Below are 15,261 nucleotides of genomic sequence, written 5' to 3'. Positions count from 1 at the left end.
GTTACACGTATGGCAGTAGGTGCACGAGCTGTTTGAAAAGCAAATCGTTTTGTTTATGTTCGATCAGTATTAGTGACGTCAGAACACTTCTATCGTGCCAAGTACGGATGCCTTGTCCCGACGAACGGAAGGCGATCTCGCAGAAAGCATGGTGTTTGGTGTTTGCGTAGGTTCGAATCGCTTGATGAACGTGAACTTCCGACGCTTCTGACCACTTGATTTTATGTGACCGAAACAGGTAATATATTTTACCATCAAGGTGGGGGTAGAAGCTGCTTTAAGCTTCTGAATCGCAAGGTTCTAGCCTCGCGATTCAGAAACTATCTGTTTTTGCAGGCATGTCCTTGAATCGAGTGCATGATGCACTAGCTATGCTCACATTTAGAAAGATCGCAATGTTACTCTAGTCTCGGGTTCGACAATTGGCAAGACAGTGGTAATTTAATGATGTTTCGTCCTACTGTGGCACAGCTAACTGGTCGGCCGTTTTTCTTGGTGACGGGCGCTCAGAGCAGTGTGGCCGATTTACTACTTCTCGATGAAAAATATAGGTAGCTCCTATTCTCCCGGCAGCGGGGAGAATAATTTCCCCGAAATTCTACCGGCACGTGCCTGCATCGACAACTCAGATTATTTTATTTTTCTCTAATAAGCCACCCCAGACTATCGCCTCGAAGCGGCGTGGCCCGCTTCAGACGGAGCAATTTCACCCAGCAACTTGACGTCGCAACACCAGCAACACGGGCCGCCCGCGTTCACACGCAGCAACCGAATTGCACCGACTTGCCATCATCATCATTAAATTTGATTTCTTTTTCACTATTTACACGCCCAGCTACGCGCTAAAAACGTGTTCTTATATTTTTGAACGGCTATGAGAATACTTAGGCCCGCTTCAGACGGTGCAACTTTTCCAGCAATTTTGAGGTTGCTGGCAGGTTGTTCCCTAGCTTTCCTTAGATCGACGCGAATTGCTGAGATCGGGTCCGGCTCGAACAAGCGAGCAACTCGGAGCAATTCGAAAACGATTGAAGCGACCGCAGCCAATCAGAAACGTGATATTTTCACGTGACACCGCTGTGGTGGTGATGATGACAGCTAAAGACTCAGTTCTGGTTTGAAATGGATCGTTTTCGGAAATAAACAGTTTCAGAAAAATTAATTAGTATTCTCAACGCTGTTCAAAGATATAAGTACGCGTTTTTAGCGCGTAGCTGGGCGTTAAATAGTGAAAGAAACGTCAGATTTAATGATGATGATGGCAAGTCGGAGCAATTCGGTTGCTGCGTGTGAACGCGGGCGGCCCGAGTTGCTGGTGTTGCGACGTCAAGTTGCTGGGTGAAATTGCTCCGTCTGAAGCGGGCCTTAGGCCCGCTTCAGACGGGGCAACTTTTCCAGCAATTTTGAGGTTGCTGGGGGTTTGTTCCCTAGCTTTCCCTAGATCGACACAAATTGCTGAGATCGGGTCCGGCTCGAACGAGCGAGCAACTCGGAGCAATTCGAAGACGTTTGAAACGGCTGCAGCCAATCAGGGATGCAATATTTTCACGTGACACCCCTGTGGTGGTGATGATGACAACTATAAACTTGGTTCTGGTTTGAAATGGATCGTTTTTGGAAATAAACCTTTCCAGAAAGATGAGTTAGTATTCTCAACACCATTAAAATATATAAAGACATGTTTTTAGCGCGTAGCTGTGCGTCTAAATATTGTAAGAAAAATCAAATTTCATGATGATGATGGCAAGTCGTAGCAATTCGGTTGCTGCGTGTGAACGCGGGCGGCCCGTGTTGCTGGAGTTGCGACGTCAAGTTGCTGGGCGAAATTGCCCTGTCTGAAGCGGGCTTTAGGCCCGCTTCAGACGGGGCAACTTTTCCAGCAATTTTGAGGTTGCTGGCGGGTTGTTCCCTAGCTTTCCCTAGATCGACGCGAATTGCTGAGATCGGGTCTGGCTCGAGCAAGCGAGCAACTCGGAGCAATTCGAAGACGGTTGAAGCGGCTGCAGCCAATCAAAGACGCAATATTTTCACGTGACACCCCTGTGGTGGTGATGATGACAGCTAAAGACTTAGTTCTGGTTTGAAATGGATCGTTTCGGAAATAAACAGTTTCAGAAGAATTAGTTAGTATTCTCAACGCCGTTCAAAGATATATGAACGCGTTTTTAGCGCGTAGCTGGGCGTCTAAATAGTGAAAGAAAAATCAAATTTAATGAGGATGATGGCAAGTCGGAGCAATTCGGTTGCTGCGTGTGAACGCTGGCGGCTCGTGTTGCTGGTGTTGCGACGTCAAGTTGCTGGGTGAAATTGCTCTGTCTGAAGCGGGCCTAACTGATTTTTCTGAAACTGTTTATTTCCAAAAACGATCCATTTCAAACCAGAACGAAGTCTTAAGCTGTCATCATCACCACCACAGGGTTGTCACGCGAAAATATCGCGTCTCTGATTGGCTGCAGCCGCTTCAAACGCCTTCGAATTGCTCCGAGTTGCTCGCTTGTTCGAGGCGGACCCGATCTCAGCAATTCACGTCGATCTAGGGAAAGTTAGGGAACAACCCGCCAACAACCGCAAAATTGCTGGAAAAGTTGCCCCGTCTGAGCGGGCCTTAGCATTTTGTAAGGCCCGCTTCAGGCGGGGCAACTTTTCCAGCAATTTTGAGGTTGCTGGCGGGTTGTTCCCTAGCTTTTCCTAGATCGACACGAATTGCTGAGATCGGGACCGGCTCGAAACGGACGAGCAACTCGAACAACCCGGAGACGTTTGAAGCGGCAGCAGCCAATCAGGGACGCAATATTTTCACGTGACACCTCTGTTGTGGTGATGATGACAGCTGAAGACTTTCTTCTGGTTTGAAATGAATTGTTTTTGGAAATAAACCTTTTCAGAAAGATGAGTTAGTATTCTCAACGCCATTCAAAGATATAAAAACACGTTTTTAGCACGTAACTGTGCGTCTAAATTGTGCAAGAAATATCAAATTGAATGATGATGATGGCAAGTCGTAGCGATTCGGTTGCTGTGTGTGAATGCGTGCGGCTCTTGTTGCTGGTGTTGCGACGCCAAGTTGCTGGGTGAAATAGCCCCGTCTGAAGCGGGCGAAATGAGCCATTCCCACAAACTGCTGCCACGATGCGGTGTAAGCTCAGCGCGGGAGGGTGGATTACCACGCGCCCCCGGTATGCGTCCCCATTAAAACGTCGCTGTTCGCTAAAATGTCATTCGCCGCAAAGTGGCGAATGAAGTTTTAGTGATTACGTCCATGAAATGGGTTTCCACGACATACCAGCAGAATAAGAAAGTCAGTATTCTACCGGTAGCTGTCATGTAACTTCAGACAGCCAATGGAAGGCGAATGCCGGTGGAATTTCGGGACATTATTCACCCAGATGCCGGGAGAATAAACATTGCCAAAAATGTAATTTACATCTTAAAGAACTAAGCTCGAAAATAACCGTTAATACCTAAACTCAACAAGGGGTGCTGACTGTATATCACAGATGACTTGCACACACGCAAAAGCAAATCATTGTTACGTTTAGACAGTGAGGGGTCTGTCTGCCTTCGTGATACGGCAGCACCGTTTCACACTGAAGATGATCAATTTAGCCAGTGCAGTATGCACTCTAACCTGAGGTATTTAACTCCCACCACACACGGCCGCTGGTTGGTACTAGGCTCAAGCAGATGGAAACAGCCAAGGACTATATGAAAATACATAATAAAAAACAAATGAAAAAAAAAAAAGTGTAACAACTCGTGAAGCATTTCAAGTGGGGTAAAAGCCCCCTAAATGCAGGTGTAAATTAGCAGCTGCTACAAAATTACCTTGTTTTTGGATATAGCCTTTGGTTTTCTAATGGCATATTTTTTTACATGAGACAGTTTTTGTTGTAATTTTTTTATTTATTTAAAACTGCTGTTTCTACTTTCTATTGTTCATAACTAATATGTGCTTTGCCTTTAAGTTATTCATTTTATAATTTTTCTTGTTGAATACAACTGTTGTGTATGCAGCAGATCATCGGGCAACTGAGCGATAGCAGCGCCATCTTCCAGTAGGCGAACGTGGAAGGACTCACTGTTTGCCATTTCCGTTTTTACCCCTTGGACTCTTTTATCCGGCCAAGGTCGGCCTTGTAAATAAACCTTTGTTATGCCTACCTAACATTTGGTGACGACGTCACGGACCAACGGTAAGCGATGTCGGCCGCATGAAGAAGCAAATGCAAGCGGCGAGACTCCACACGAGGCAACGAGGACGAGCGACTGTGTAGCGGCGGCGGCAGCGGGCAGAACGGATGGCTTCGGAAGCTAAACCTAGCGTTCCGAACGTCTTCATGGGTCGACTGGGCCACATGGAAGAGTTTTCGCCGGACCACCCGGAAGCCTGGCCTACGTTGAGGGAACGTCTGGAGTTCTACTTCGTGGCGAACGGCGTGGTCGAGGAGCAGCATCAGAGAGCAGTGCTGTGCAGCGTCTGCGATCCGGCTACGTACGCTATCCTTCGCTCGCTGTGTTCGCCAGCAGAGACGCTATATGCGAACATTGTTTCAAAGCTCACAAGCCACTTCACGCCAAGGCCTTGGGTAATCTTACAACGTTTCTCATTCCACAAACGAAGTCAGCAGCCTGGTGAAGGCATTGCAGAATTCATCGCGGACTTGCGCTGACTCTCCGAGCGCTGCGAGTTCGGCGTCTGCCTGGAAGACATGCTTCGCGATCGTCTCGTCTGCGGCGTTAGAAACGGGGCTGCAACGGCGGTTCCTGGCTGAAACTAGGTAGGACTTCAAGAAAGCATACGATAAGGCTGTCGCTGCCGAGTATGTCACGCGGCAAACGGAAAACATTAGAGGAGCGTTGCCTGCGGCGTCCGATTTACATCGGATGGGTCAAGTGCCCCAGGGTGCCAAGCCGGGCCGAAAACAAGAACCCTCAAGAGAGCCAAAAGCAACAAGAACAGGGCGGTGTTTCCGCTGCCACGGCGACCATGACGCTACAAGCTGTGGTTTCCGCAACGCAGAGTGTCATTTCTGCAAGTGGAAGGGGCACATTGTTCGAGCCTGCCGTCAAAAGAAAGAGGCAAGGAGCAGGGCCAAGAGCGACAACAAATGCCCAAGCAAGTTGGGACGCTCAGGAGTGTATGAACTTTACCACATCGCCAGTGGACTGCCAGCTTTCATGGCAACGGTCACTGTGAACGGAGAGCAGGTATCGATGGAAGTGGACTTTGGATCCGTCTGTTCCATTGTCAACCTGAGGACACTGAGCAAGCTGGGAATCTCGAGGAAGGCACTTCGACTGTGTTCCAGAGGAGTGCGGACCTACACACAGCAGCCTGTCCGGATCGTGGGTGAAGTGGAAGTTCTTGTCAAGTACAACGGTAGAAAGTGCAAGCTACCTCTACTCTTCACATAAGGGTCTGGAATCAGCATCCTGGGGAGAGACTGATTTCAACCGTTAGGCATATCCCTGGAAGGACTGCACCAGCTCAACAGAGCTCCAGTTTCCAAAAGTTCCAGCGGAGAAGGCCAGCCAGCTGTACGAAACCAATGCAAGGTGGTGACGAGTGTCAAAACTCTGCTGGAGGACTACCCAAATGTGTTCAAGCCTGGGTTAGGCAAGAGCACAGGTCCTCCGGTGCGGATTGAATTGGAGGAGCAAGCCACACCCAAGTTCCACAAGTCACGGCAAGTACCTTTCGCTCTCCTGCCGAAAGTGGACGAAGTCATCGAGAAGTTTGTAGAGCAAGGGATTTATGTCCCTGTCGAGCATTCTTGTTGGGCGACGCCTATTGTTCCGATTCTAAAGAAGAACGGAAAGATGAGGATTTGCAGAGACTACAAGGGAACGCTCAACCCAGTCGTCAAGTGGGAGACTTACCCACTACCCACTCCAGAGCAACTGCTCGCAAGACTGGGAGGTTGCTCGGTGTTTTCCCGGCTTGACTTAGATCAAGCTTACCAACAACTCTGTGTCGACGAGGACACCGCCATGCTGCAGACCGTGACAACACACAAGGGCCTGTTCAACGTGACACGATTGCAGTTTGGTGTGGCCGTGGCAGTAGCCATCTTCCAACGTTACATGGAAGGAGTACTGAACGGACTTGAAGGAGTTCAGGGTTTTCTGGATGACATCCTTATTGGTGGAAGAACAGTTGCCGAGCATGACGAACGGTTGCGTAAGGTGCTGCAGCGTATCCAAGACGATGGGCTTCGTCTGAATGCCTACAAGTGTGAATTCAGGGACAAGGAAGTGGCATACCTGGAATACCGTATCAAGGACGGAGTAAGCCCTTTGGGTGAAAAAGTTGAAGTCCTCAAGCAAGCTCCGGAACAAACGAACAAGAAGGAGCTACAGTCGTTCTTGGGAGCCTTAAATTTCTATGGCCGTTTCCTGAAAGGAGCTTCACATGTGTTGGAGCCACCTTACCGCCTCCTGGACAAGGACAAGGCAAGGATTTGGACAAAGACCGAAGCAAAGGCGTACCAGAGTGCCAAGAGCCTGCTGAAATCATCAGCCGTCCTAGCACACTATGATGTGTCACGTCCCATAGGGCTGGCCTGCAACGCGTCTTCGTGCGGGCTGGGTGCTCTACTGAGCCAAGTGGGAGAAGACGGCGTCGAAAGACCAGTGGCCTTTGCCTCGAGAACTTTGTCAAAAGCAGAACGTAACTACGTGCAGATAGATAGGGAGGCTCTGGCTTTGCTATTTGGTGCTCGGAAATTCCACCAGTACGTTTTTAGTCGGGAGTTTCAACTCTTGACAGACCATAAGCCGTTGCTGGGCCTCTTGCACCAAGCCAGGCCTGTTCCTGCCGTGTTGTCACCTCGGATGTTGCGCTGGAGTCTGCAACTTTCTGCATACAACTATGAACTGTTGTACATACTTGGCCCCAAGCTGCCACGTGCCGACGTTTTCAGTTGTCTTCCGCTTCCTGTTAAGAATGAGCAAGAGCCACCGTTGGGAGACATCTTGCTGCTTGAGACAGCACCGGAGGTCCCTCTAGATTCTACCAAGATTGCAGCATTAACACGGACTGACCCGGTTCTGTCGCATGTGCACCGCTGGATTTTGCAAGGCTGGCCTTCAGGGAAGCTGCCAGAGGAATTCTGCCCCTTTGTGGCCAGGAAGAACGAACTGTCCAGCTACTGAAACTGTGTGATCTGGGGACCTCGTGTTGTGATTCCGGGTCCCGCACAGGCTCAAGTCCTTGACACCCTACACACCGCGCACCCTGGAGAAGTGCGGATGGAAGGTCTTGCACGCAGCAATGTAGTGGCCGGGCATCGACAGTCACATCGAACGCAAGGTAGCTGGCTGCCAAATGTGCCAAGAAACTCGACAAGCCCCCAGCAAGGCACCGGTGCACCCATGGAAGTTCACGAAGAACCCTTGGTCTCGTTTGCACATTGACTTTGCCGATCCCTTCAAAGGGAAAGTTTTTCTGCTGGTCGTCGATTCACATTCCGAGTAGTTGGAAGTTTTCTTGATGAAATCAACGTCGACCAGGGCAGTATTCAAGGAACTTCAGGCGATGTTTGCTCGCTTTGGCATTCCCAAAGTTTTAGTGTCACACAATGGAACTGCGTTTACCTCAGAAGAGTTTGCTGAGTTTGCAACCAAGAACCAGATCCGGCACGTTACAGTTGCACCCTATCACCTGTCCTCCAAAGGGCAGATTGAGAGGATGGTACAGGAAACAAAACAAGTGCTACGCAAGTTGTCTGAGGGAGACTGGGCAACAAACCTGTCTCGTTTCTTGTTGGGCCAGTACAACTACGGGGAAGAGCCTGGCTGAATTTCTGATGTGGAGACAACTGCGATTTGCCATAGATCGCCTGCATCCAGATTTTCATCTGGATGGATCATCTTTGGAGCGTTACTTCCGAGACGGCTCTTAACGAGTTGGGGAGTCCTGTCCCGGCGATGTGGTGTATGCACGGAACTATCAAGGTAGTACCAAGTGGGTTCCCGGGTTCATCGCTTCAGTCACAGGACCCCTATCGTACCAAGTTCGTCTGTCCGACGGTCGCGTTTGGCGAAGGCACGTTGATCAACTCCGCAACCATGCCAGTCCACTAGACCTTGGTGGAGCTGCCAGTGACACTTGTGACACGACCGATGGTGATCACCCCTCTGTGGTTGGCCAGGACCCACCTCTGCCAGGGGTGAGTGAAAATTCTCCAAGAACAAGTCTATTGGCCAGCCCCACCACCTCCCCGCCTAGACCCGACGGTTCTAACCTGCCTGGAAGCCTTTCACAGGAGCAGAGCTCTCCCAGCCAACCTGCAACAACAGGAGCTTCTAGGTACCCTCAACGTGAGAGAAGACTCCCATGGCGTTACCAGGACTATGTCCCGTAGGGGGGAAGGGATGTTGTGTATGCAGCAGATCATCGGGCAACTCTGAGCGATAGCGGCGCCATCTTCCACTAGGCGGACGTGGAAGGACTCACTGTTCGCCATTTCCGTTTCTACCCCTTCGACTGTTGTGCGCGGCCGAGGCCGGCCTTGTAAATAAACCCTTGTTATGAATACCTAACAACAACCCACTCCCCTCTGTAATGCCGTTGGCCCTGTGGGTATTGAAATAAATAAATAAATTCATGTTCTAACCAGCTGCAGTTAGCTAATGAAGCTAATCGGCTCGCCACTCAGGCCTACAAATTTGCCAAATGTTGGGAATATGCTGCTCCTCTTCGAACGATCAGCACCACTTTAGATCTGCATCGTAACCGGAGCATGAAATTATCCAACAAGCACCGGGTCTCACATTCAGTTCTCATTGCTGTTCATTCTTACAGGGCCACTGTAACCAAGTCGCAGTCCAGTCTGCAGCATGTTCGCCCTCTGCCGGCAAGCCCTGCGCAGTGTCGTCGCATCGCCCTCTACGCCGTCCCTCGCTAGCCAGTTCCTCAAAAGCGGCATCAGCACGACGCCCGCCGCACTCTGCCTCTTCAACCGGAACATGCCCGTGCCGCGGAAATGGCCGCTCCAGAACAAGAAGATCTACCCTCCGCAGGAACCGGAGGAAGAGCGGCGTCCCGCCTGGGTGTGCCACTACCGCAACCAGATACGCTACTCTCCCAAGAAGATGCTGGCTCTCACCCAGTTCATCCGTGGCATGAGCATAGACGAGGCCATCAAGCAGCTCTCGTTTGTCCAGAAGAAAGGGGCCAAAATCATGCTCGAGGTCCTCAAAGAGGCCCAGGAGTTGGCGGTGAAGCACCACAACGTGGAGTTCAAGTCTAACCTGTGGGTGGCCGAGTCGTTCACAGGGAAGGGGGTCTGCATCAAGGGGTTGAGGAGGCACGCGCGGGGGAGGATGGGGATGATCCGTTACCAGTACTCGCACTTCTTTGTGAGGCTCGTGGAGGGCGCCCCTCCGAAGCACTACTACGGTGCGCCCAAGACAGCAGAGCAGAAGCTGGAGGAGTATGTGCAGACGTTGAGGGATCGGAGGATTACGCACGGGATCTGAATTTCCGATCTGGTTGCTGTTTGTTCCTAGGGTTTGCAGAAATAAAATGTGCGAGACGAAAAGTGCATGTGGACATTGTGCTCTCGTCTTGAACGAAGCGGCGTTTTTCAGAGATTATTTCATTATTGGCGTACAGGATTATCAAATTAAAGCTCATCTAAAATTAATCAAGTAAAACCAGATTTATTTTTTTTTGCGACAGTGCACGTTATTTTAGGCAGAATCAGTTAAGACATCTATAGAATATGTCCACTTGTATTGCTGTATGAAAGGTAAGGGCACAGAAGGAACTTTGAAATCTGTGAATATGTCATGTTAATTTTGTCATTTTGCCACCCCACCTTCACTGCTATTTGTCACTAGAGAGTTTTAGTAGATCGTTCCCATGACTCCGATAACGATACCCGATACTCCGCCACCGCCTCTCTTGAGCATACATAGTATCGTTATCGGGGCTATCGGAGGTATCGGAACGATCTACTAAAACTCTCTGCTGTCTTAGAACAACTGGGTGCTCACCTGTGCTTTGACATAACAAATGACAAACATGCAAGTGGATGTGTACCATTCAGGTGACACTGCAGTTTCTGAGATGGCTCGCAGCCCCCTTTCTGACATAGGCGGTGACAGGCGAAAAGTTTGGGGGTCACCTACTCTAGCGTTCACTATTCCCTCGCATGGGGAAACAGTCTTGTGGTATATGCATCAGACCTGGATCTCCTGTCAAGCGAGATCAGTTGACAAATGTCGCCGGGCGAGTGCTTCAGTAGTGCTGGAACGGGGGAAGAGGAGGCTTTTGCACCCTTTAACTTTTTAAACCTGTCTATACTCGGTTCACCCACAAAAAGGGGCCCTGTAATCATATTTAATTAAGCGTCTACTTTACGGTTTCCACATCTCTTCGGGTTCGGGCAAGCCCGCGGGCACGGGGAGAGTAGCTACATATCAGTGCGTCATATTTTAACCGAATGACGCAGAAACTTCCTCCAGCTACGGGGTGCGACTCGCGGTGCTGAAAGCAGCGATATGTGACGACATCATGACGTTTTTGGTCCTGGGCTTACTACTAATCAGAGCCGCTAAAAGTTTTTTTTTTTTTTTTCGAAATACAAAATATAAGTGGCGCGAACCGCTTGAATTATTTATGAAAGTAGTTTTTGGTCAGTATTTTATATCAGAAAAGGAACAAATGCCGTTTATAAAGTACGGAAACAGAAAATGACCCGTCGACATACCCGCCACCAAGCGATGGAAAAGGCGGTGCATACTAGAAAGGGTTAGTGGGATAAGGCGCCGACACTAAAAGGTCCCGGATATACGCGGCAGCGCTGCGGTCGTGTGTGCTCGAGGATCCGGCCGGTTCCGAGCGTTCCCAAGGCCTTCGGCGAGCAGGTTTGGCTTGCGGTTTGGCCGTGTGGCGGTTTGGCAGCGCGAAGTGGCTCCCGTTCTGAACTGATCTTTACCCCGTGTTTGCTGTCGTTTTGTGGCCAATGAAGCGTCATGCCGAATTAGTGTTTAATCGCGCAGCAAATGCAATGCGAACCGCCCTGGCTATAGGTGGTATTCACTGAGCCTGCAGGTTCGATTTTGCCAGGGAGCGCCACCGTCGATCCGCCATCTTCGAGGTCTCGGTTTGACTGGCTTGGGTACGCTACGCGGTCGTCCGCTGCTAGTGTGTGCTAATTTCCTATCGTTGAAGCTTCGTTGAACAGAAGAGAGAAGAAAAGTTGGTCTCGGGGGCGGGCCGTTTTCCTTGTTGCCGCCAAGTACCGTGTGTAAAGGCTGAACAGCATGTAAGCAATTTGGTGAGCGACGGGACGAGACGAGCGACAGCGACGAGACAAGCGACGACGACCCGCTTCGCTGTCGCTCGGTCACTCGCGCGACGTGGCAAACCGCATGAAAGCGACGGGAGCATGCGACCAAGGCGATAAGCGACCCTTTCTAGAAATCCAAAAGCCAAGCGACGCGACGACCGACCGCGAGAAATCTCCGTCGCTCGTCGCCGACCCCCGTCGCTCGTCGCCGACTCCCGTCGCTGTCGCCATCGCTCGCTAAATCGCTTACATGCGGTTCACCCTTGACTGTCACTCGTCGCGTAGCTCGGTTTTGGGATTTCTAGAAAACTTAGCGCTCCTCGCCTTGGTCGTGTCCTCCCGTCGCTTTCATGCGGTTTGCCTCGTCGCGCGAGTGACCGAGCGGCAGCGAAGCGGGTCGCCGTCGCTTGTCTTCCCGCGCGCCAAATCGCTTATATGCGGTTTTTAAATCTCTTGGGCTAATGAAAATGCGCCGCATTTTTTATAAGCTGCGCACCCTGTGAGCCGCACGGTATGTTTCTGCACAGGAACGAACACCGAAGGCACGACGTATGTATACGACACAGCGGCGATGGAGCAACACGGTTGCACGGCCGTAGTACAGAAAATCGGCGAGAGAAAAACAATAATTAAACTAGCAAAACATAACAAAGAGCAATCACACCGTGCTGCAAAAGCACCAAAGTAGAAAAATTAGTTCTTGCAAGAGCTACCGCCGTCGGCACGGCGGGCGACACGGAGCGCTTCATGGAGCCGAGGGAGCAACGCGGCCGCGGTAAACGAGTCCGATTGCGACAAAAACAAACTAAAACACACAAGAAATACTCCCACAACGCTTCACAAGTACCAAAGTATAAGAATAACCCATAGTTTCGATCAAAAAGACCCTTTAAGGTTGTAAAATACTGCTAAACCACGCTCAAAAGGTCCGGCCAGATGGCATTCGCGATAGCAAGAGACCTCGAAGATGGCGACCGCGGTGGGCGATGGCAGCGAACCTAGCGAGTGACGTCAAGTGAATGTCACCTATACAGTTTATCCAGAACATGCTTTAGTGGCGCCCTCTCGAGCTGTCGACACGGAGCGTGGAAGTCGTGAGCGCTCGCTGAGCACACTAACAGGCCCTCCTCTAGTTCACGGCCACTCAAGCAACCAAGGACGTCATGAAGGAGGTTATTTCTTGCTTGTTTTTGTAATTTTAATTTTGCCTAAAACTTTTAAAATAAAGCGAAATTCGAGAAAAGTTTCACTAAGTTACTACGTTCAGTGCAAATTAAAAACCAGTCAAAAAGACATTGCAGGGCCAACACCTAGACAGCTTTCAAAGTTTGCGCGTCACGTGACACGACGTCACGCCCTGGAGGCCCGCACGGGCGCTGATTGGATGCGAGTGCCGCGTCAGCGTTCGCGTCAAACGCTTGTGAAGTTTCTGAAACATGTCAAGATAAATTAAATTTAAAGCGAAACAACGAAAAAAAGCACCTGGGAAAAAGGAGCACACATGAAGTGGGGACTAACTGAATTTATAACTAACAAAATAAATTAGAAATCAAAATAACTATATAAATGCATTCTTTAATAGTGGCAGGTAATGCGTATATTCCACGCTCAGAAACACGCTAAAGTAAAGTGACACATTCAAGCTACAATTTCTTATCAAATTGCCCTTGTCATTTAAAATGGTTACGGAGGCAGCACAGTCTCGTCAGTGTCGATATAAGTCGTGTTCATTGCGCTCTCAGGTTTTGTGTTATGACGCTCAAAATGGGGTTGATATTTAACATATCCTCATCTACTGCAGTGCACTGTGAGATGCCTCCAAGGAGCGTCTCCAAGTTGAATGGAATGTTTTCTAGCTTTAATGCCGATGCACCGGGCTACACTATGAGCTGTAACACCCGATTCAACCTTTTTCTTCGGTCACCACAATCTCTATTATGGCTCGATGTGTCAAAAAGGGTTCTCAATTTCGCATTCTGTTCCTAGATTAGACTACAGCTCTATAAAAACCGGAAGGCACGAAAAAGGAACATGGTGGACTGTTTCAACTCCCACTGTCACTTTTTGCACCCCTTTCTACAAGACAGTGTAATCTGGTAGTCAACTCCACATACACTTGTAAAGTACGGAATGCGGTGTCCTTCCTCACCCGTCCAGATTGCCAACATTATTTTAGTAGAGTGGAGATTTGGGCCAGTTGGTTCATTGCAAGCCTAAAGCGCCTTGTCCTGTTTCCCTTCGTCTGTGTCCCTGTATTTTTTCGGCGCTTCATGCTTGCCAACATTAATTTTGAGCACTAGAGGCAAGTTGCGGACAACTGTGAAGTGCCCATAGCATTTTCGACCCCTTCTATGTTTTTCTGCATCGGGGCTCCTGCTGGTCCAGCTGGGCTTTTAGGAATAACGTCTAAACATTCAACTTAAATTGAACGTTGACTTTGGAACCATATAATGACTATAACTGAACATCCCGCTCAATCTGGAAGTTTTTTATATATACCATGTGCGAATAGGCCACCTCTATGGAAAATCAGTCTGTCGGGTCTGCCAGGATTTTTAAAAGGTTTTGACATGCACTCCAAATATTTTCTGAAAGGTTTGAGAGGTCCGCCGATGTTTTCTGGGAGGCCTGACGAATCATTCATTAATTTCAGGAGGGTACGAGAGGGCCGTCGTAACTTTTTTGAAATCCCTGTAGGGACTGTCCCAGCCTTTTCCGAGAAAGCACGTGAACTGTCAGAATACATTTATAGAACCTTTGGGGTAGTTCAAGTGGCCTTTGGAAATATATGCGTTGGGGAAGCCGCTTTCCCTTTTTTTATTGGGCGGCCCCACCGTGGGTCTATCTCCTAAAGCACCTCAGTGTGCGGATAAGATAGAAAGTCTTTCAGTGCCTCGTCTCTCGCGTTTTTTGGTTCGTCCGACTTTAGAAACTCGTCCAGCAAGCGACAAAGACGCCGGGGACTCCACCGCGACAACAGCGTCACCGTGCTCAGGATTTTGTCAACGCGGCGGATGTTGGTTTCGCTAAACGTGTTACGGTCAATATCTGCTTGTTTGTATATGTGTTTGTGTGTGTTAACGTGCATTTGTGTGTTTGTGTGTTCACGCGGTGTACTCGCTCAATTTTAAGAGTTGAACTATCGAACATCTCAAGAATTTACCCAGAAGCATTGTGAGTACCTAAAAATATATTTTGGACGAAGAACAACTGAGTTACTGCTATTTGGTCTCACCGCTTCCCTCTTGAGCTGCTTGCTTCCGGGTTTTGGTACAGGTCGGTTTTGTATAGTCTTTCTGATGTTCAATATGCATTTTCAATTCAATGTATAAAATAAAACTTCAATGACGTTTCCAGATGTGAGGGGTCTGGTGGGCTGAAGGGGTTTGAAAGTTTGAAGTGGTTCCACCATATCAGGTTTGAGGGTTATTTTCAATAGGGACCTTTCATACCTTAATGCACTTTCTTTTAGATCGGACACTTTTCTACATACAAGAGGGTCAGACTCATCAAGGAAGTTTCTTAATCCATGTCATCGCCATTATTACGTTTGAGACACCACGGATATACTGTCAAGGAAGCAAATTTTTCATTCGAGGTAGTCGCTCTTTTTTGGTTAGGTGGACTCCTCGACCGGACACATGGGTGTGGAAAATTATTCGCTTGGAATCTCAAAGATGGGTTACCCTTTTAAGGGACTCTTTCTAAGTATTGTGGCGTAGGACTAGGACTAATTATTGCACGTGCGCTTCAGATTTGTAGGCGAGATCTAGGCTTCACAAAGGGTAGAGGTAATTAAAAAAAAAAAACTCCGTGCAACTTATCCTAAACGGCTGTCCAAACAACACGCAGCAGGGGCCGCGCACGGCATTTGCTCTACCAGAATTGGAAGTTCCCCTCCGGTACCTTCCCGCTATAAAGCGTTTTTATTATCGAGTTTTAGTAGACCGTGTTTCCCGCT

The 15,261-nt window shown here is 49.1% G+C and overlaps 1 protein-coding gene across 1 annotated transcript; it reads left to right on the top strand.

The window, feature by feature from the left end:
• The first annotated feature begins 100 nt into the window (after positions 1-100).
• LOC8024196 (39S ribosomal protein L22, mitochondrial) lies at positions 101-9,545 on the top strand. The gene is made up of 2 exons (XM_002404566.4): positions 101-238; positions 8,807-9,545. The coding sequence occupies exon 2, from the start codon at positions 8,842-8,844 to the stop codon at positions 9,481-9,483; it is 642 nt and encodes a 213-aa protein (XP_002404610.3). The 5' UTR covers positions 101-238; positions 8,807-8,841; the 3' UTR covers positions 9,484-9,545.
• Positions 9,546-15,261: the final 5,716 nt, after the last annotated feature.

Source organism: Ixodes scapularis, unplaced genomic scaffold (genome assembly GCF_016920785.2).
Source record: "Ixodes scapularis isolate PalLabHiFi unplaced genomic scaffold, ASM1692078v2 PGA_scaffold10__122_contigs__length_95168666, whole genome shotgun sequence".
NCBI classification, from domain to species: Eukaryota; Metazoa; Arthropoda; class Arachnida; order Ixodida; family Ixodidae; genus Ixodes; species Ixodes scapularis.
Note: the sequence above shows the minus strand (reverse complement) of the source record. Positions and strands in the feature narration are given on the sequence as shown.